This window comes from Salvia splendens, chromosome 22 (genome assembly GCF_004379255.2).
Source record: "Salvia splendens isolate huo1 chromosome 22, SspV2, whole genome shotgun sequence".
Classification (NCBI taxonomy): domain Eukaryota; kingdom Viridiplantae; phylum Streptophyta; class Magnoliopsida; order Lamiales; family Lamiaceae; genus Salvia; species Salvia splendens.
The window spans coordinates 19,610,172-19,631,958 of record NC_056053.1 but is presented as its reverse complement, the minus strand read 5'-3'; the positions used below and the strand labels follow the sequence as shown (position 1 = coordinate 19,631,958).

Here is a 21,787-nt window from a genome sequence, read left to right as displayed (position 1 = left end):
TAGTCCAACTACACGTACAAAATTAGTAAATCACTGTTACATCCATATAAATAATTACCTCACTGATGTCACAATTAGGTATTTAGTGATGTTGAACACCGCTAATGAATCAACCTTCAGTAGTAACTGCAAAACTACAACTGCGAACACCACATGAATTTTCATATTGTCTCACTTTTACTACGAGGTTTTGTAATATTTTTACTCTATGGCTCCATTTGGTACTATGGAATTGGAATTTGAGCCTTCAATTCTAAATCTAATGTTTGGTACCATATAAATATTTGGATTTGGAATTGAATTGCAATTTCAAATCTTTCAATTCCAAAATTTGAATTCTATATCATAAGAAGAAAAATTATAATTCCAAATAGTAAATTAGATAGCTTCACTACACACACTACACACATTTCACACACTTCACACACACTACTCACATTCCACACATTTCACACACTAGACGCACTTCACACACTACACTTATTTCACACACTACACGCATACACTAGTCTAGGGATGTCAGCTTAGCCTGAATACGATGGGATTGCCCGAATAACCCGCTACATTTCTAGGGTTAGGGCTGAAAAATTATAGCCCAATAAGAAATCGAGCTAATTGGGTCAACCCAGTCGGGCTGACAAGTTAAGCAGGCTAGCCTGGTCGGACTGGTGGGTCGGCTCGCTGGGCTACACTTAGTTAGGGTTTACTACTTTGTTACTCCCTCCATCCCAAAGAGTATGAACATTTGGTTCGGCACTGTTTTTAATACATAATTGAAAAAGTAAGAGATAGATAGAAAAAAAATGTTTTTAAAGTATTGCTAGTGGAGAATAGGTTCCACCTTATTAGAGAAAAATGAGTTTTCAAAATTAAAAAGTTCATACTTTTCAGAGACGGATTAAAAGTAAAATAGTTCATGCTTTTCGGGACGGATGGGGTAATTTATTTTTCCACCACGTCCAGTTCAAATCCAATGGTTTTATTCATATTTTATAAACATAACTGCTAGATCCCATAGTTTTATTTTACGTTGACAAGTTTGCTTTATTACCAATAATAGAAAAAAACTGTCGCATCTCCTAATTTTCATACAAATTTTAAAATTGTTAGCTAAATCTGTATCTTGATTTATTAATTCAGATTTGCATGTTCACGACTGTTTTTCCTTTACTACTAGATCGAGTGTTTCATTGTTCATTTTTTGTATTGTACTAGTACATAAGTAATTTTCCAATTTATTTTCTAGAATTAATTGTTACAAATAAATGATATTTTTCATCTTTGCAATTCGATATAGATATGATACTAAATGTAATGTATTTTACATTACATAATTAGAATGATATATAGACTACTTTTATCCAGTGTACGTAATCTGAAAATTGTAAAATATTTCTATTTTAAATGTTATTGTTTTGACTTATATCATTAATTCTTGTATATCGATTCATTACGGAGGAGTACTAATATAAAATATAAATAATTCAATTATTTGGTCAAAATCCGATAGCCCGATGGGCTAGTCCGAAACTCGAATATTTAGGATTAGGGCTTAGAATTTATAACCTGATAAAATTCCACCCCGATTAGCCCGTACCCAATCAGTTTGCAATCTTTAGACGGCTGACTCGAAACCAGTTGGGCCGACCCGATTGACATTCCTATGGGTGCCTATTTAAGGTTGTATTTGTGGCACTTTCCAAGAACTGCAATCGTATGGATCGATCCTATCCATTGCACGGGCAAACGCGACAAAAATCACTTGTGTATTTGGATCGAAAGGGAAGTCTTCACCATAGTACTTTCCAGTATTAGACTAACAATTTACTTGACATGTAAGGAGCATATGTAGATGCAATAAAAGGCCAAAGGGAGAGTATTGCATAATCTCTGATTACCAATTTACACATGACTATGGCCTATATCAAGTGCAGTACTAGACTACCAATTTATCACCTTTTTTAATCAACATTGATTGTAAAATAAAGAGAAGACAAGACTACTATATATGTTAATTTAGGATTTCTTCAATTGTAATCAAATTTATTTTCTTTTATTATACTGATATTATAATTTTTTCTAAAATTTTCCATTTATATATGCATAGATTTTGGTATTAGGCAAATAAATAGGGTTGTGATCAATGTCGAACCAATTTTAAAGACCGAACTAGAGACCAAATCTGGGCCATTAGATCTAGTTTTTTTGATGAGATGTGCTGCTGTGTCAATTTTTCGGTCTTCATTACAAGCCCATTTTACTTCATTGTATAGATTTATTACTTCATTCCGTACGTAATACCTTGAAACTACAACATGTTTTTACTTTCTTCCAGTAGGTTTTGAAATGATTCAACATATGTTTCATTTGAATTCATTGACTTGAGTTTTTACTTTATTTACATTAAAAATGCAATTTATTCAAGTGCGTTTATTACTTTATTCAGAAACGTTATTACTTCATTGGATAAGGTTTTTACTTCATTCCAGTAGGACTTCACATACTTCATTCCAATAATTTATTGCATCATTCCATGTGTTTATTACATCATATCAGCGTTGTGGCGGTGGTGATAGATATTGTAGAGAGAAAGAACGACACACGACGGCGAAACCGCATTTACGTACTGGAATGAAGTAATAATCCTACTGGAATGAAGTAAAAACCTACTGGAATGAATTTAAATCTTTGTAACATGTTTGTATGACTTATTTACCTTCGGATGAATTAAAATAGGCTCGTGATGAAGGTGAAAATAAATTATAAATTTGTGCCTCTCATCCATAAAAAACTAGATCAAAAAACCCTAATTTGGTATGGTTCGGTGGTTCGGTCTTTAAGAGTGGATTTGTGAATAATGGGACTCTAGGCAGATATGTTTAAATTTCTTCTAGTGACGTTTAAGTTTTTATTATCACGTTCTAACATGTCGTTGGCAGATGCAATTGACTTGCTATAAACTTTTCTACGCAACCTTTTCCTATCATTCCAATATATTTGTATACTAAAACCCCAATTAGGAGCATATATTATCATTGAAAGACAATGGAAATGGAAAACACGGAAAATCTTTTAGTGGTTATTGCGTGTAAACTTCATAAAATGCCACATCACATTAGGAATTGCAATGCATGAGAGCATCTCCAGTAAGACTGGACGTCAAATAGCCCTCACATAGCCTTCACACTGCCACATCATCAGTACTATAATTCTCCTGTCACATCAGCTTGTCACATCAACTGGACATCAAATAGCCCTCACATAGCCTTCACACTACCTATCCACATCACTAATAACAACTATATAATTTAATTTACACTCGTATCAACATACGGAATTTAATTTACGAGACAAATACGGAAAATTCGAATAATAATATTAAAACTTAAAAAGTACATTAATTTAAAAAAAAAGTACAATAATTTAAAAAAAGTACAATAATTTAAAAAAAAGTACAAAAATTAAAAAGTACATTAATTTAAAAAAGTAAAACAAAATCACTCCTCGCCGCCGTCCTCGTCTCTGTCGTCGCCCAGCGCTTCTTCACCGTCGTCGCCGCCGCCTCCTTCGCCACCTACGCCGCGGCTATTCCCGCCGGTGTCCCTCCTCATCGCCTCCAATTCTTCTCGCTGGCTCTGGAGCAATACACGAAGAAAATCCTTCACCTCGGGGTCCACCGCCGCTTGGAAGTCGGCTAAGGTCTTCACCATTTGAGCGCGCGTTTGTTGGCGCGCGAAGAATTTGAGCTCCTCGGTAGACCTGCCGAGGGGGGATGTCGAATGGACCCCCTGGGAACTCGGGGTGCCCCCCTCGCAACCTGTTGCGCCCGCTTTTGGCCAACCGGGCAAGTGGTGCGAATGAAAATGACGTTCAAAGCGCGTATATATAGTGTTTTCAAAAGAAAAAAAAATAAAAAATAAAATCTGACGCCGGTTTGACGCCGATCCGGGACCCACAATGGCGCCGTGAGGATCGGCGTCGGAACCGGCGTCATCGCGCGAATCGGCATGGCCACGCCGATTTTGACGCCGATTTCGCCGACGCCGGTTCCAATGGTTCGGCGTCAGAACCGGCGTCGGCGAAAAATCGGCGTTGCGATTTTGACGCCGGCATTGGTGATGCTCTGATAGATTCATTTCTTTACAACATTTTGTGGAGAGTAAAGAGGTTGACCAAAGCCACCGGCATTGCATGTGCGCCACGTGGCCCCTAAACGTGTCCTGCAATTATTGGTGGGGCGAAGAAAAAGTTTGGGCAGTCTCTCCATCCAATTAGATTGCGTCTTTAGATTTGGCAAACTTGAACAAACTTTTGCACTGTGAAATAAAATGAATGTGAGTGCGCATTTGCATAAGCCATGAAGCCGACCCTGCCTTTCTTAGGGACAAAAGGTGATTCGCTCACCCCAGGCGCCCCCATAACCCGGCCCGACATCGCTATGGAGGGGTTCAAACACGGTACTTCAGCGGCCCATTAGGTGGGAGGAACTTACACTGGTAACCAGCACACAAGGAGCAACCACAGTGGTGAAACTCCCACACTGCGGCTGCCAGCATTCGATCCTGTATGCTTAGGGACAATCTACCACCCAGGAACCGCCTTTCTTTATTCTACACATGGAGGCTTCGTGTCTTCACAGCAAAGCTTCCCATTTCCTTTTTTTTCCCTTTTTCTTGTTGCTACACGATATTTGCTAAATGCTGACATCCTCTGATTTTTATATGTGTAGCCCTCTTTCTCACTGCTGCTGTTGAAACTTCTAAAGTCAGCAAAAGGTATTATCTGTCTTTATCTTGAATTCGGACATGGCCTTGTCTTCTGGTTTTTTCACCCCTCAAGTCTGTGCCTCTTTCAAGGTAAAGTGGCATTCAACTCCCTTCTATTCTTACTCTTCTCAATGTTCTTCACTTTTTTGGTTTTTTACATTTGTGCAATAGCTCTGTTTTTGGTATTAGACAAGTGAATGATGAATTGATTTCAACTGTTAGGTAGAGCGGCGGAGAGTGGGGTGGTGCAATAGTATGATAAGCCAAAAATTTGGTCCATCACTTAGAATCAGAAGCAAGAAGTTGCAAATGTTTGGGCAGTCATGTGGAAGTGAAGTAAACCGAAATAATGGGTGGAGCTTTCTGAGTGGAAGAATGATACTCACACCACCAAAGCTAGGCACTAATGTTTGCCTCAGAAAAGCCTCCCCGGTGTATGCTTCATGTAATTCATTCGTCCCGCCCCAACTCTTTATTATTTACTGGGAAAATTGTCGGAAAAAACCGTGAGGTTTGGTCAAATTTTGGTCAATATAAAAAAACCAAAAAAAAAACAATTACTATATCATAACTTTGATTTTTCTCGATCTGTCTCATTTGTTTGTATTTGGAGGAAATTGTGTATGTCGTAGAAGTCGAAATCCATGACTATTTGGACATCACTGAAAAACTGCCATTGATTTTAGAACGAAAAATATAAGTTTAGACAAAAGTATTTTGGCTTCCAAATTTTTGAAAGTTGTGGGATTGACCAGAAGTTTACTAGACTTCATGTTTTTTGTGACAATTTTCCCTTATTTATACAAACATGTGGATCTCTATTTGAAGATATTTCATTTCTGGTTTTTGCAGTGGTGCCATGTTCTCAGATTGCGAGTAATGCTTTCACACTGGGAACAGCAGCTGTTCTTCCATTTTACACCTTGATGGTTGTAGCACCTCAATCTGAGTTTGTAAGTATTTTGTGTTGTTTGGGCAGGTAATAAACTTTTCCTTGTGTGTTTGTCTGAATGATTTGGTTTATGCAGACAAAGAAAATAGTGGGAAGCAGCTTACCTTACATGGCTCTTGGGCATTTATATGCTTATCTTCTCTACCTATCATCTTCATACACCAATACCATACCCAATTAATCTCAAACATCATCTTCATTAAGGTTTGTGTAACATTCAGTTGCCAGGCATGGTTAAGATGTTCTCCAGTGAAATGACATTCTCTTCTGCTTGGATACATTTGCTGACTGTAGACCTTTTTGCTGCAAGCTTCAGCTCTCTCTTCCCCTCTCTCTCTCTCAAGTGATAATGGTGATTACTGATTAGCATTTTAATTCCAAACAGGCAAGTTTACGGCGATGGACTGCAGAATAATATAGAGACGCGGCATTCTGTGTTGATGTGCCTCCTATTTTGTCCGGTTGGAATCCTTGCCCACGCCATCACTAAAGCCCTAACCTCAGGAACGAATGAAACGAAGACCGATGAAGACGACACCATTTCTACTGATTTAATCAAGTGATCCACACATCCTACATCCCCTCCAGAAATTGGCGTGCTTCTCGGAGATCACAGCCCCTCCGACTCTGCATCCTTTCAATCCGGCCCTCTCAATCAGCTGCGCTGCTGACAAATCCGTCCCCTCTGGATTGCGAAACACCGAGCCAGCACTTGTCTCCTCCAATGGCTGGCTGCATCTCCTCCTATAATGTAGTAGTAGTACTACGAGTATAATTTAGTATTGTAGCAATACAAGCAAATACTTTATAACAAATGGCTACCTTTCCAAGTATTCTTGCTGGTTTTTCCTGGCTGATTCAGAAACCTTCAGTTTGAAAGTGACAGCAGTTATAGCAGCCAATTCCTTCATGTTTCGAAACGAAGACCATCGATATCCAAAATCGAGCTCGCTTCTGTTTAAAATCATGCACTCTCCTTCCCTCATCATAATCTCAACACTTTCCACCGCATCAGCCGTTTCCTTCAACATAAACATATTATCGAAGAATCAGATAATGTGCAAGCTATATATATAAGCACAATCCCTACTCTATTAGTAGTACGAGGCCTATAATTGACAATATCATATTGATACTCTATTACCTGCTCTATTAGTAGTACGAGGCCTATAATTAACAATATCATATTGATACTCTATTAGTAGTACGAGGCCTATAATTCACAATATCATATCGATATGGAGTTAATAAGTACAATTTCTACTTCATTAGCATGAGGCCTAAAACTGGAAGTATCATACTAATGTGAATCACCGAAACCTCTAACCTGTCCATTTGTTCCGGCATTCATGTAAGTGGCACCGCCAACTGTCCCCTGAATCCCTGCGGCGAATCCGAGCCCCGAAAAGCCCTCATTTGCGGTCTGGAGGCCGAGGCGATTGAAGGGGTAGCCGCTTCCAGCTTTGTAGAGACAAGGCTCATTCCTCTCTAAAAGCACAATGCTATTTCGGATAACGCATCCATCGAATCCGAGGTCATCAAACAGACAGTTGGAGCCTTTACCGATCACGATGTATCTAATCGACTGCTCATTGCAGTGGCTAAGAGCTGAAGCAAGCTGGTGGTGATCGGAGACTTGAACCAAGTATTTGCAGGGTCCCCCAATTTTCAGCTAAATTAATTGGGACTAAATTCGGCAATTGTTATTGTATTCTAATTTTTATTTGTTCTAAAAAAAACTTTAATGTATTTACAATATTTTATTCACGAATTATTTTATTAGTCTAGTTTCAGTTTTTACTCTGAAGTGAATGACATAAGAGTGTCCACAATGGTGGCCCGGCCACCATTTGTGGCTCTCTTGTGGCCTTTACAATGGTAAAATGAATAAAAACAATAGGACCACGAAATGTGGCCCTCTCCAAAAAACAAGATTAATTTGTTTGCTTTTTTAATAATATTTTTTAATTTATGTCTAATAAATTTTATTAGTCTTTAAATTTATGATATTTATAAATTTAATTAAAATAAAATAATTTGGATTGTAAACAAAAAAAATTCACAACCTAAAAAAAATGTAACAATAATTTCGTTGTATTATATTAAAGTAAGAAAATTATACAACGAAAGTGACCTAGTTTAAAAACAACAACCCGGAAATCCAAAACCCAAATCACTCTGCGGCGCTCCTTCTACGGTTCTCGTTGAAGTAGTCTTCCATCAACCGGCGGTCAGCCCTGCATGATCACGGTCGAAAAATCGCCGATGATGAAATGGCCGAGGGACTGCCACCACCGCCGCCGCCGCATCTTCCGCCTCGTCGGCTTCACGTTGCACCGCTGCAACAAGGTTTTGGAACTCCAGATCTACCGCTTGTTGGAATTGTTCATCGTCGGAATCCATAGTTCCAAGGTTGAATTGAAATTGGAAGGAAAGATTGGAGGAAAATGGAAGTAAAATGGAGTTGGAAAAATGGAATGGAAGTGTAGTGTTTTATAAAATAATTTTCAAAAATTAAAAAAAAATAAAAAATTCCCGCGGCCCGCTGCAGTGGAGGGCCGCGGCTCACCCTCGGCTCTCGGCCCTGCGCCCCGGCTCTCGGCTCTCTGCAATGGGGGGGGCGCGCACCGAACCGCGGCTCCCCCATTGTGGACACTCTAAGAGCACCCGCAACGTTGTGTCGTTGCGGTGCCTAGGCCGTTCCGGAGGAACGGTTCCGCGGCGGCACGCGTTGCAGCCGCCGTGTCGTCGCCAAACCGTGCCCATGCCGTGCCGGGTGTCGTTGCCGCGGCCCGCGGCACGACACGTTCCGCCACGCGCCGAGGCGACGTGGCGGCCTCCCATTCGACGCGTGACGCCCACTCGCTGCTCCGCGAGTGGGTTTCGTCACGTGACGCAATAATTCATTTTTTAAAAAAAAATTCGAATTTTAATTTAAAAAAAATTGCAACGGTATTGTTACCGTTTTTTAGCCGTTTTGTAATTTTTTTTTTATTTTTTTATAATTTATTTACTCTATAAATACTCATATTTCATATTCATTTCACTCACAAACACACATCTATTACTCTCAAATCCTCTCTATTTCCACCCTAATTTTCATCTCAAATCAACTATGTTTTTCTTCTCCCAAATTTAATCAAATTAATGGATCCTTTTGAACAAATGCGTCAAATATTGGAACAATCACTTGAAGAAGATCGACGACGGGAGGCGGGAGAAGCCGCGCCGCCCCAACGACGCTCCCGTACGTACATCCATCGTAACCGGGAGGAAGCCGCCGCAAGATTATTAAAGTGTGTTTTTTTAATTGAATTGAGTTGGAAATAAAAATAAAAAATGAAATTGAATGAATAGTAAGGAACGGTTAAGGAACGGAGGGTTGCAGGTTCCGTTCCTTAGTTAAGGAATGGAGTAAAAAAGTATAGTGGGGCACACAAATAGTAGTTTAAGGAACGGTTTAGGAACGGTATAGGAACAACGTTGTGGATGGCCTAATACCAACAATTTGAGCCCAAACACGAGCCCAACGCATTGTGGGATTTTCATTTTAAAACCCTTATTTTTGCGCTACCACATTCCTCATTTAATCCCTGCTCATATCACAGAGTTTCTTCTCCGGCGGCGCCGTAACTAGGGTTATCATCGGCTCGATTGGAAAGGTACACAATCTAGTCGGTATTATATGGTTTTTTGTCTGTGGTGTTCATATTGTAATCTTTTCTAATTGCACTTCTGTATTTGTGATGGTGGCGTGGTTTTCAATATTTCCTAACGAAGGAATTTGGAATAGATTTGTGGTCATTATCAATATTTGGCATGATTTGTAGTATTTGCGGCTATGAAGTCGCACCAAAATTAACTAATTCCAACCATAGTTTGCTCTAATTAACCAAATATCTCTTCAATTCATCTTGTGTGAAGGCGCAAAGATGTATACTGCTTCGCAAAAGATTCACAAGGACAGGGATGCTGAGCCCACTGAGTTTGAGGAGAGTGTGGCTCAGGTAATTCATGATTAATGCTTTTGAGCATTGTGGTTATGTTTTAACGGTTAGGTTTGCTGTGTGCTTTATCGCGATTTATTTATTTTTAATTGTCTATGTAGGCTTTGTTTGATTTGGAGAACACCAATGGAGACATCAAGAGTGACTTGAAGGACCTTTACATCAACTCTGCCTTGTAGGTTTCAAATTGTGTTGATTTGCGTCTGCTTCCTTCGATCATTATATACTAAATTTTATTATTATGGTCCTTAGGCAAGTTGATGTTTCTGGGGGCAAGAAGGCTATTGTGATCCATGTTCCCTACCGGTTGAGGAAAGCTTTCCGCAAAATTCATTCCAGGCTTGTTAGAGAACTTGAGAAGAAATTCAGCGGAAAGGTAACACCGATCTTTTTTTGTAAAATTTTCTTTATGTTTGGATGCAATCAATGCCTTGTATATTTCTTCAATTTATCATAGCTCTGTTTGTAATTCAGATGGTGAAGTGTTCTAGCACTGGAATATTTGCTGGCTTGAGAATTGAATTTAAATCTATTATTAGTATTTGATTTCTTATTGATTATCATTGAAAATGCAGGAAGTTGTTGTCATTGCTACTAGGAGGATTGTGCGTCCACCAAAGAAGGGTTCAGCCGTTCAAAGGCCTCGATCCCGTACTCTCACATCTGTTCATGAAGCTGTGCTTGAGGACGTAGTTTATCCAGCTGAGATTGTTGGCAAGCGCATCAGATACAGACTTGATGGATCAAAGATCATGAAGGTATGTGATTGCGTCATTTATCCTAACTTTGTAATCTACAACCATGGCCATAGCTGATGCTTTAATCTCGCTGCTGTATGCGTTTGCAGGTGTTCTTGGATCCCAAGGCAAGGAATGACACAGAGAACAAGCTTGAGACTTTCTCAGGAGTCTACAGGAAGCTATCCGGGAAAGATGTTGTCTTTGAATATCCAACGACTGAAGCCTGAAAATCTTGCAATCTAGTTGTGTTGTCAACTATTTTCCATTGCAGGAAATATACTAGTATGGGGGGGTCTTCGAAGTTTTGATGAAAGAGAATTGGGCTGCTCTTTTTTTACCAAAAAATGTTAACCCTGTGTTGTCTTTATTAAACTTTCCCTTTTTTGGATCTTCTGTTATTTGCATCAAGTAAAAACTATTGTTTCAGTGAGTCATTACCGACGAACAATGAGTAGTGAAAGTGTTTGATGGTTTTTATCTTTCAATTTTTCTACTGCTTGTGAAAATCTTGAGTATGTACCATGTGTGTTCTTTCTATTTTTGTTCTAGCCCACTAATAGAATTCTATTTTATTGAAGGAGATTAGATTTATTTCGAATGGGGGAGTGACGCACAAGGGTTATTTGAGACGCACAAGGGTTATGCATCATTAGGGTAAGACGCATATCTCTTATGCGTCGTTCTTGTGCGTCATTAACCAAAGACGCATAACCCTTGTGCGTCACTTATCTATTTGGAATAAATCAAATCTTCTTCATTAAAATAGAATTCAATTAACATGCTTTACCAAAAATAGAATTTTTCCTATACCATGTGGGAAGAGAAATACCATTCGTCTACTTTAGTTTTTGCACTCAGTAAAGTTATTGAATTCTGATAAAGTTCAAGCACACAAAATTTAGTAGACAACTTTATTATTCTATGATAAGCTCAGACGTCTCTTGTTGACTACAGTAGTCTGTACATTCTTCAAAATTTTCTCATTTTTTGCCAAATTACAAAAAATAGATGCTGATCTTGGAAAGGCTGTCCAAACCTCTGCTTTTAGCATGCAGTTCCAAATTCTTACTCTTAAGTCAAAATTTGTTCCATTTTTCATTGCATCAAAGGCGTCACACTCCGGCCCGACATCATGTGAGGGGGTTCCATCTGGGTACGCAGTAGCCCGTTAAGAGGAGGTCCTAACCCACTGGCTGCCTGAAGCCCATCTCTCAAGGTCTCACATCATGTGAGGGGTTCCATTTTTCATGATATTATGCATGGATCAGGTATATCATAGCGAATTCTTTAGAAAAAATGTTGTCTTCCGCAATGGAATCTGATAAGTGAGATTTTGAGTTACATTTCTGGAACTACTTTAATATAGGGTCACAGTGTTTATTTCCGCAATGTTTATTTTAGACAAAAAGACGATATTGATATTGAGGCATGGATATCGATACAAGGTACAACAATTATTAGGAAATAATTGAGTTAGAGCTGTAGCTATGAGTGCTACAGATGGTCTGATGAGAGGATCGGAAGTGATTGATGCGGGAGCTCCTCTAAATGTTTTAGTCGCTGGAGCGACTCTAGCACACATTTTTAATGTGCTTGGAGAGCCTGGAGGGGGAGAGCCGGATGAGAGGATACTTCAAGTATTGAGTGACAATCATATCTTGGCTTGATCAACATTACAACTGCTAAGCTGCCATGCTCAGCCCACTTATTTATCTCTGCGAATTATGCTTATGTTCACAAGTTTGATATTGAAGTCCTATGAATTTTTAGTTTTTTAAACTTGCAGTTGAGAAATAAACAAGGTACAGATGATGATGCCCGATTGTTATTGCATTAGGCATCAACTGTAAACTAGATAATTTAAGATGCCACTGTTTATTTTTCTCCACATAAATATTTGTACAGGAATGTGATTCTTGAATAGAACTCTGGTTTTGTTAAACTGTCTTATCTCGGTATCAATACTTACATCTTCTATAATATTTTTCGAATTCTTTAGAGCATCCATGACAATGGTCTTCTTTTCACAACTCTATTTTCAGTTCTCACGTCATCCAGCCTCAATTCAGCCCCGTTTTTTTGCAATAAGAGCAATCTCCGCCCGAATTGAATTTTCATAAATTATATTCCTAAAATTTTAAATTGCAAAATAAAATTATGCCATATTTCTTCTCTCGTATGTTACATAAAAATAGTCCATATCCACTTATGGGCAACTTTTTTTCCTTCTCTTTCACTTTATCATTTATAGGTTCCACCGTCCACTACACAATTTCAAATTTTTTTTTCTTCTCTCTTACTTTACCAATTATGTATTAAAACCAGTGTCAACCCTAAATGACCTATTTCTATGGGGCGGAAGACTATTAATATTTGATAGTAAGTTAAAACCCCCAAACTAAAGAGTCCAGACAGAAGAGAAGCGATCCAGTTAGGAGTATGTTTTAATTTTTCTACTGCAAAAGCGAGACATGTTTGGTATTTATTAGTAAGGTTAATTGGGACTAAATTCACCAATTATTTCTGAATTCTAATTTTTATTTGTTCTAAAAAAAATAATGTATTACTCCATGATTTTTTTCCACATATGTACTTTGTTAGTCTTGTTTCATGTTTTACTCTGAAGTCAATCCTATAATACCATAATTTGAGCCCAAACAATTTGAGCCCAACACATATCGGGTTTTCATATAGTACTAAAATCTGGAAACGTTAATCTAACGGTCAATTTCATTCTCTACATCCATACCGTCAATTCTAGGGTTAACAATCTTTAAAAGCTTCATTTTTCCGCTCACAACATTCCACACTATCCCTGCATATCAACGAGGCGAAAAGGTACTCAAATCTATACGTTCTTGTTTGTGTTCTCTTTATTTTTGTTGTAAATTTCTGAAAGACAAGCATCTTAAATTAATCGTAGATGTTTGAACTGTGAATTTTTGGCTAGTTTTGTTAAGTTCGATTTGGTCCTCTTTCATGAACTTGGTGTTGATCATGTTTTAATCTTTTCTAATTGTTGTGATGCTGGCGTGCTTTTCAATATTTCCTCACGAATTTAGGAGATGTTGGTGATGTGGGTAAACTAAGAAATATTTTATTTTCATGCTTCTCAACTTGTATAAAATGATACAATTTACTCATATTTACAGGCATTCTTTATTTATTATAGAGTTCTCTATTCCATTCTTTAATATTCTATACATCTAGATTTTCTATTTAAAAATCTAGATATTTTAATTTTAATACCTTAATTCTAGAGAATTCTATTAGTCTATTATAACTAGATATTTATATCATTAACTCCCTTCGTCCACCATTAGGAGTCTCATTTATTGAAGGTACGGGTTTTGAGAAATGTTAAGAAAAGTGAGTGGAAAAAAGTTAGTGGAATAGGAGTCTCACTTGTATATATTAGTTTTAAATGAAATGTGAGTCAAATGAGTTGGTGGGAGGTGGGACCTTATTATCATTTATGGTAAAAGTGAACCGGGACTCCTATTCACGGAATGACTAAAATGAAAAAGACATGACTCCTATTTGCGGACGGGGGGTAATATTTAGAGATTTAAACATATATTGTTGCCTTTGTCTCTGCCAGTGACATACTTACAAGAAAGCATGAGGTGCACTCTAAACCCCCAATAATTTGAGATTCAATTATATATGTAGTACTCCTAGAGCAGTTGGTTTCCACATCATGCTTATATCCTTGTAATTTGGGGTTTGAATTCCGAGCGGTCGATAATTACTTTTCTCTCATTTCTATAGTTCACATTTTGTGGCTTTTCAATTACTATATATTTTTAAAGTACTTGCTAGAAGTAGTTTTCCTCATTGTTATATGGTTACATGCATTAGTGCATTTTGTGAACTTTCATTTTTTTTAACTTTATTATAATAGTAATTTTGTTACTTTCTTTTACATTAGTAATTTTATACTATAACTTTTGTTATTTTCTCATTTATATACTCTTTATAATCTAAAAATAGAAAATAATTATTTAGCCCTATAGTATATCATAATATAATATACAGACACTAAAGATATGCAACAATTGTTAATAATAATTTAGATACTTAATATAAAAATCCTGCAACGCCACTATATTTATTGCATACAAATTGATTATACTAGTACTACAAGGGGAGTGATCAATTGTTAACTCATCATTTAATTGCTAACTACAACTAATTTAAGACCATAGGATTTTAGAAAACTTGTGGTCTACAATTTGCCACGTGTAATTTTCATTTTTATTAATTAAATCGAAAAGATAAAAAAAACTACAAAATTAGGATTTTGGATGAAAATGTCAATATAGTGTTTTGAAATTATCAACACAATGCTTTGAGAATGTCAACACAATGCTTTGAGAATGTTAACACATTGCTTATATTGGCATTTTATATGTATTATATTGACATATTTTATATATCATGTTGACATTTGTTGCTGTAAAAAAAAATTGAATTTTTTTTATTTTTTTAAAAAATTTTGACATCGGAACATATGCAAGTGAGATCTCCCTAGAATCCTTATGAAATTATCTTTAATTTGATATATATTGTGCGAAAAAATAATTTAAATCAAGAAAGTTATATGCGTTTTAAAGTTATGAGATATTTTTCAAAAGTTAGTTACAACTAATTTGTTGTAAATTAACCTTAATATATGTTTTTTTAATCTTATTAACATTCCGGAGCTAATGATCTAGGCCCTTAATTTGAAGATTTAATGGCTATTATTTAATTATAGTTAGCAATTAAGTATTGAGTTAGCAATATAACACTTCCCAGTACTACAGTTATATATCATCTTACCATTTTAATACAGAAAACATAGACATTAATTTTCACAACATTATCTTAGTTATATTCAATTTAAAATATTATTTATTATTTCATAAATGAACTTCACACTTCACTAACATTTTATTACTATTACTCACATTTTTAAAAATTCATAGCGAGTTAGATATTGTATCGCGAACAGAGGCTACATAATAGTATATGTATTATCAATAAAACTAAGTAGATTAAATAAAAGAGGGGTATATTTGGGCAAAGGCACATATCCTCAAACAAATAGACCATATGAAATGGAAGGTTCTTCTCTCCATTTAATTTTCCGGCATCAATTAATGTTTAGAGCATCCGCAACGGTGAAAAAATGATATCCGTCCGTGCCAGCGGCGCGACACTGCCTGCTCGCTGCTGTGCTCTTGCCGCTGGCACGGCGCTGCTCGATGCATCGAGCACGTCCGTGCCAGCGAGCAGCTGACGTGGCGCGTCTGATTGGCCAACGGCATTTCCGTTGGAAATTCAAGTTTTTAAAAAAAATCACAAAATAATACCAAAAATAAAAAAAATATTTTCAGATTCCCAAAAATATGGCCGTTTTACCGTTTTTCTGGTTTTTTTTTTATTTTTTTATTCCCAAAATCATCTACAATTACACACATTCATCATCCATTTTTCACATCAAATCATCTCACATTCATCTCCCATTCATATTTTTTTCATACAACTTATCTACATCTTCCTCTCTCACTCAAACCCTCAAATGGATTTCCACAGCATCAGCCGTTTCCTTCAACATAAACATATTATCGAAGAATCAGAAAAAGTGCAAGCAATATATATAAGCACAATCCCTACTCTATTAGTAGTTCGAGGCCTATAACTGACAATATCATATTGATATGGAGTTAATAAGTACAATTTCTACTCCATTAGCATGAGGCCTAAAACTGGAAGTATCCTATTAATGTGGAGTTCCGAAGTTCCTAGGTGAATCACCGACATACAATTTCTACTCCATCACCATGAGGCCTAAAACTGGAAGTATCCTACTAATGTGGAGTTCCGGAGTTCCTATGTGAATCACCGACATACAATTTCTACTCCATCAGCATGAGGCCTAAAACTGGAAGTATCGTACTAACGTGGAGTTCGGATGTGAATCACCGAAACCTCTAACCTGTCCATTTGCTCCGGCATTCATGTAAGTGGCACCGCCAACTGTCCCCGGAATCCCTGCGGTGAATTCAAGCCCCGAAAAGCCCTTATTTGCGGTCTGGAGGCCGAGGCGATTGAAGGGGTAGCCGCTTCCAGCTCTGTAGAGACAAGGATCATTCCTCTCTAAAAACACAATGTTATTTCGGATAACGCATCCATCGAATCTGAGGTCATCAAACAGACAGTTGGAGCCTTTACTGAGAAGTTTGTAATCTAAGCATAATCATACTAAGAGAAGAGAGAAACGATCTGATTTATTGATATGAGTTGAATGATGAATACAATGCAGAAATCACCTTCTATAGTTGGTGAAAATATCTGAAAAATATCTAGCTAACTAAATAACATCCAAAGCAACTAATTAACTAACTAATGCCAGCTAGGATAACTAACTAACACAAGCTAAGATGACTAAAGTGAGAGAGTTTCTTGTTGAGATGAGCTTCTTGTTGTAGCTATTGCTCGATATATCTAAGAGCCCTCCTCAAGATGGACTATACATTGTTGTAAAATCCATCTTGTTCAGCAAATTATGAAATGGAGTTGAGGCTAAAGGCTTAGTAAATATATCCGCAAGCTGAAGATGATTGTGGACATGTATAGGATTAATGACACCTACAAGAAGCTTTTCCCGAACAGTGTGGCAGTCGATTTCAATGTGTTTAGTACGCTCATGGAACACCGGGTTAGAGCTAATATATACTGCGGCTTGATTATCACAGTAAATGGGAACCGACTGCTTTACTTGTACACCAAAATCTTTTAGCAAGGCTAAAATCCAAACTACTTCACAGCATGCTAAAGCCACTATACTCTACTTCAGATGAGGATCTGGAAACCGTGTGCTGCTTCTTTGATCTCCAAGAAATCAAGGAACTTCCCAAGAATAAACAGAAACCAGAGATGCTCCTCCTTGTGTCTGGGTATGCAGCCCAGTCTGCATAAGAGAAAATGCTCAAGGAAAGGTCTGCTTTAGCTGAGTAGAAAAGACCGTGGCCTAGGGTGCTTTTCAAATATTTTAGAACTCTTTCAGCAGCTAGCATATGCCCTGGGCAAGGTTTGGACACGAATTGGCTGAGTTTATTCACTGCAAAGGCGATATCAGGTATGGTTATGCACAAATACACCAAACGGCCAATCAGTCTTCTATAAGCAGTGGGATCAGAGAGAGGTTCTCCCTCATCTTGTTGCAGTGTTTTAGACGAATCCATGGGAATTGCAGAGGGTTTACAACTAAGAAGTCCTGCATCAGAGACCAGATCCATGGCATACTTGTGTTGTGAGATGAAAATGCCACTTTTGTTTCTAGCAATTTCAATTCCTAGAAAGTATTTAGGTGCACCTAAATCCTTGTATTTGAAGTGGTTAGCAAGAAACTCTTTGAAGCTCACTATCTGAGCATCATCATTGGATGCAACAAGTATATCATCCACATAGATCACAACTCCAAAGAATGAACCATCAGAGGAGTGTCTGTGGAAATAAGAATGGTCTGATGTAGATTGAGACAACCCAAACCCGGATAGAACTTGTGAAAACTTCAAGTACCATTGTCTTGAGGCTTGTTTAAGGCCATAAAGAGATTTCTTCAACTTGCACACAAGTGTTCCAGATTCTGATGACGTGTCAGGAACAACTAAACCAGGTGGTAGTGTTATATATCTCTTCATCAAGTTCACCATACAAGAATGCATTATTAATATCAAGGTGAGCAAGTTTCCAGCCATGTACAGCAGCCAAAGCAAGAACCATCTTTACAGTAGTAAGTTTAGGTACTGGAGAGAAGGTATCATGAAAATCCACTCCAGCTTGTTGTGTGAAGCCCTTGACAAGTAAACGAGCTTTATATCTCTCTACTGTAGCATCAACTTTGAACTTGATTTTATATACCCATTTACAAGATATGGGAATCTTCCCTGGAGGTAGCACTGTGATCAGCCAAGTATCTGTCCTTATCAGAGCTTGCAACTCCTCTTGCATAGCCAAAACCCACTCAGGATGGTGGGAAGCTTGTTTGTATGATTTAGGCTCAGTGAGAATGGAAAGGAGGATGATAAACTTGAGATAGGGCTGAGACAGCTTATTGAGGGAAAAATATGAAGAAATTGGGTACTTTGAAGTGGAGACAACTGAGTTGCATATGTAATCAGTGAGGTGTGCTGGTGTTTTGATGACTCTCCCAGAGGCAGAATGATTAGGAGCTGCACTAGGCTGGGGGTCATTTTGCTGCAGCAGAAGAGTATTTTGCTGAGACAGAAGTGGAAGAGAAAGATATGTGTGTGTGTGTAAGGCTGAGTAGTTTCTGGAGCAGAAGAGGGAATATCTGGGAAGGATGTAGCTTTATGGTGTGAAAGTGGAAACTCAGTTACATGGAATATAACATTTCTGCTAATGAAAATGTTATTGTTTTCCAAATCCATGACTTTATACCCCTTGTACCCAGAGGGATATCCAATGAATATGCATTTTATAGCCCTTGGTGAGAATTTATTTCTGCTTTTATCCAATGTTGAAGCAAAGCAAAGACACCCGAACACTTTCAGGCTTGAATATGTTGGAAGTTTGTTAAACAACAGTTGAAATGGTGTCAATTTATTAGGCAACACATATGATGGAAGCCTATTGATAAGAAAAGAGGATGCAAGGATGTATTCTCCCCAGAATTCTATAGGAATATGTGACTGAAATAGAAGGTTTCTTGCCACATTCAATAGATGTTGGTGTTTCCTTTCCACCCTGGCATTTTGTTGAGGTGTTTCAACACATGAATGCTGAGAGATAGTTCCATATGTTGAAAGAAGTGAAGTGAGATTGAACTCGGGTGCATTATCACTCAAATAACGCAACTTTCTCTGTTTTGCTATAGGACAGATATGGCAAGAAGATATTTGAGTGTTAGAAGGGGGCAAAATATCAGATAAAAGCTTGAGTTTATTGAGGGAATGATGGCCCAAATGTTGGTGCCAGATATCTAAGCTCACAACTGTATTTACAAAAGCAGTAGACTGTGAAACATCAGTAGGAGAATGAGATGTTATCATGCTTGAATCAGTATGTGGAGAATGTGGAAAATCAAGCATGTAGAGATTTCCAACACGTTTACCCCTCCCAATCGTGGTCCTCACTCCTCAGTAAAGCTTCCTGAATATGGAATTGATTGTGAGTGAAAGTGACAGTGCATGAAGCATGTTTGGTTAGAGCACTGACAGAGAGTAAGTTGAAAGAGAAGGAAGGAACGTTTAAGACTGAGGTGAGGGTGATTATTGGAGTAAGAATGACAATACCTATATGAGTTATAGGTGTTGTTTGGCCATTGGGGAGGTTTACAGAAGCATTGGAGATGGGTGATGCAGATGACAACAATGATGGATCATAGTAGACGTGGTGTGTAGCATCTGTGTCTAGAATCCAAGTAGAAAGACTATAGCATGATGAAGATAAAGTATTAACAGAGGGGGGGAAGCAAATCGTACCAGAAAAAGGATTATATGATTGTGTAGACTGAGATTGAGTCAGAGGTTGTGGAGACTGAGCTGATTCTGAAGCGGTAAGAGAGATTTGAGTGTGGAACTGACTTTGCAAGAGATTCACAAGCTGCTGATACTGATCCATAGTAGGCAGATTAGCAATAGGTTGAGCTCCTTTCCAATGAGAAGAATCAGAATTGTCTTCAACATAGTTGACAAACTTGTGTTTGTATGAGCTGGACTGAGCAAATCCAGGAGGTTTGTATGAGCTTGATTGAGCAAAACCAGCAGGTTTAGGCTTGTCTCGGCCATATCCTGGGGGAAATCCATGTCGAAAAAAACATTTGTCCACAATGTGATCAGTCTTTCCACAATGACTGCATAAAAACTTGTTGTAGCCTCTGCCAAAGCTTGAAGCAGCATTAGAAAAAGGTTGTTCACTCATAACTGGAGCTTGAGTTGAAGAATGAGTTGAGGATATCACTTTTCCATCAATTCGCCTTTGCCTTTCCTCTTGGATAACCAATGAGAACACCTTAGATAGTGGAGGCAGGGGAGTAATGGCTAGAATATTGGATCTGATCTGAGAAAAATAGGAGTTTAAACCGATCAGAAATTGAACCGTGCAATCATTCTCTTGCTGTTGATGCCATCGAGCTGCACTATTGCAGGTGCAACGGTGCAAGTGCACCAAGAGATAGGCTGAGAACTTTTGAACTCATCCTAAATTGATCTCAAACTAGTGAAATAGCTGCTAACATCAGAATCTCCTTGATTGAGAGTCATCAATTATTGCCCCAATTGATACAAGCGAACAGAATCACCAAGAGAGAACCGATCCTTTAGATCTGACCAGATCTCATATGCATTATCCAAAAACATAATGCTCGAACAAATCTGAGGCGAAACTGAGTTGCGCAACCATGCAACGACCATGCTATTACATCTGATCCATGCTTGATGTAGAAGATCATCACCATTTGGACGAAGGATAGATCCATCAACAAACACCAATTTGTTCTTAGCAAGTAGAGCAATGATGAACGATCGGCTCCATGTTGAATAATTGGAACCAATTAATGGCTGAGGAACGAGAACTACTCCAGGATTATCACTAGGATGAATAAAATAAGGACTTGAAGTATCCTCAGCAGGAGGAATCGGAGCACGATTACGTCCATTCATCATGAACAGATCACAGAGAAAAAATAATTAGAGAGAAGAACAGCGGAAGACTTTAGTTTGCTCTGGTACCATGAGAAGTTTGTAATCTAAGCATAATCATGCTAAGAGAAGAGAGAAACGATCTGATTTATTGATATGAGTTGAATGATGAATACAATGCAGAAATCACCTTATATAGTTGGTGAAAATATCTGAAAAATATCTAGCTAACTAACTCTAACTAACTAACATCCAAAGCAACTAATTAACTAACTATTGCCAACTAGGATAACTAACTAACACAAGCTAAGATGACTAAAGTGAGAGAGCTTCTTGTTGAGCTGAGCTTCTTGTTGTAGCTGTTGATCGGTATATCTAAGATTTACCGATCACGATATATCTAATCGACTGCTCATTGCAGTGGCTAAGAGCTGAAGCAAGCTGGTGGTGATCGGAGACTTGACCCAAGTATTTGCAGGGTCCCCCAATTCTCCACGTGCTCAGATCGCTCAATAGCTTTTCTCCCGGAGCAGATGTGCTCTGCAATCAATATTAAGTAGATCCAGCAACATATCGGGAAATTACGCCTTCCAGTTTCAGATACAGATTCCGTTTGTTATTTGCCGGATCTGTCCCCCTGATTTATCCTCCGGCCTTCAAATTTTTTTAT

General features: G+C 38.0%; 4 protein-coding genes across 6 annotated transcripts; 2 read left to right on the top strand and 2 right to left on the bottom strand.

The window, feature by feature from the left end:
• Positions 1 to 4,491: 4,491 nt before the first annotated feature.
• On the top strand, positions 4,492 to 6,551 carry LOC121786237 (protein ABA DEFICIENT 4, chloroplastic-like). 3 transcript variants are annotated; one of them, XM_042184829.1, is made up of 5 exons: positions 4,497 to 4,856; positions 4,989 to 5,211; positions 5,619 to 5,719; positions 5,795 to 5,922; positions 6,104 to 6,551. In XM_042184829.1, exons 1-4 carry the CDS (start codon positions 4,806 to 4,808, stop codon positions 5,897 to 5,899), a joined length of 480 nt encoding a protein of 159 aa, XP_042040763.1. In that variant the 5' UTR covers positions 4,497 to 4,805; the 3' UTR covers positions 5,900 to 5,922; positions 6,104 to 6,551. The 3 variants fall into 3 exon arrangements, with proteins under 3 accessions (XP_042040761.1, XP_042040762.1, XP_042040763.1); XM_042184827.1 differs by lacking the exon at positions 5,795 to 5,922 and having other exon boundaries at positions 4,492 to 4,856; positions 5,619 to 5,745; XM_042184828.1 differs by having other exon boundaries at positions 4,495 to 4,856; positions 5,795 to 6,551.
• LOC121786886 (UDP-N-acetylenolpyruvoylglucosamine reductase-like) lies at positions 6,537 to 8,484 on the bottom strand. The gene is made up of 3 exons (XM_042185487.1): positions 8,476 to 8,484; positions 7,046 to 7,390; positions 6,537 to 6,740 (listed from the first exon to the last, which is right to left on the bottom strand). The coding sequence occupies exons 1-3, from the start codon at positions 8,482 to 8,484 to the stop codon at positions 6,537 to 6,539; spliced, it is 558 nt and encodes a 185-aa protein (XP_042041421.1).
• Positions 8,485 to 9,246: 762 nt separating this feature from the next.
• LOC121787727 (40S ribosomal protein S7) lies at positions 9,247 to 10,950 on the top strand. The gene is made up of 6 exons (XM_042186547.1): positions 9,247 to 9,380; positions 9,643 to 9,725; positions 9,827 to 9,900; positions 9,978 to 10,101; positions 10,301 to 10,483; positions 10,573 to 10,950. The coding sequence occupies exons 2-6, from the start codon at positions 9,651 to 9,653 to the stop codon at positions 10,690 to 10,692; spliced, it is 576 nt and encodes a 191-aa protein (XP_042042481.1). The 5' UTR covers positions 9,247 to 9,380; positions 9,643 to 9,650; the 3' UTR covers positions 10,693 to 10,950.
• An 8,635-nt stretch (positions 10,951 to 19,585) lies between these two features.
• LOC121786885 lies at positions 19,586 to 21,138 on the bottom strand. Its single transcript, XM_042185486.1, has 2 exons — positions 20,770 to 21,138; positions 19,586 to 20,536 (listed from the first exon to the last, which is right to left on the bottom strand). Exons 1-2 carry the CDS (start codon positions 21,136 to 21,138, stop codon positions 19,586 to 19,588), a joined length of 1,320 nt encoding a protein of 439 aa, XP_042041420.1.
• Positions 21,139 to 21,787: the final 649 nt, after the last annotated feature.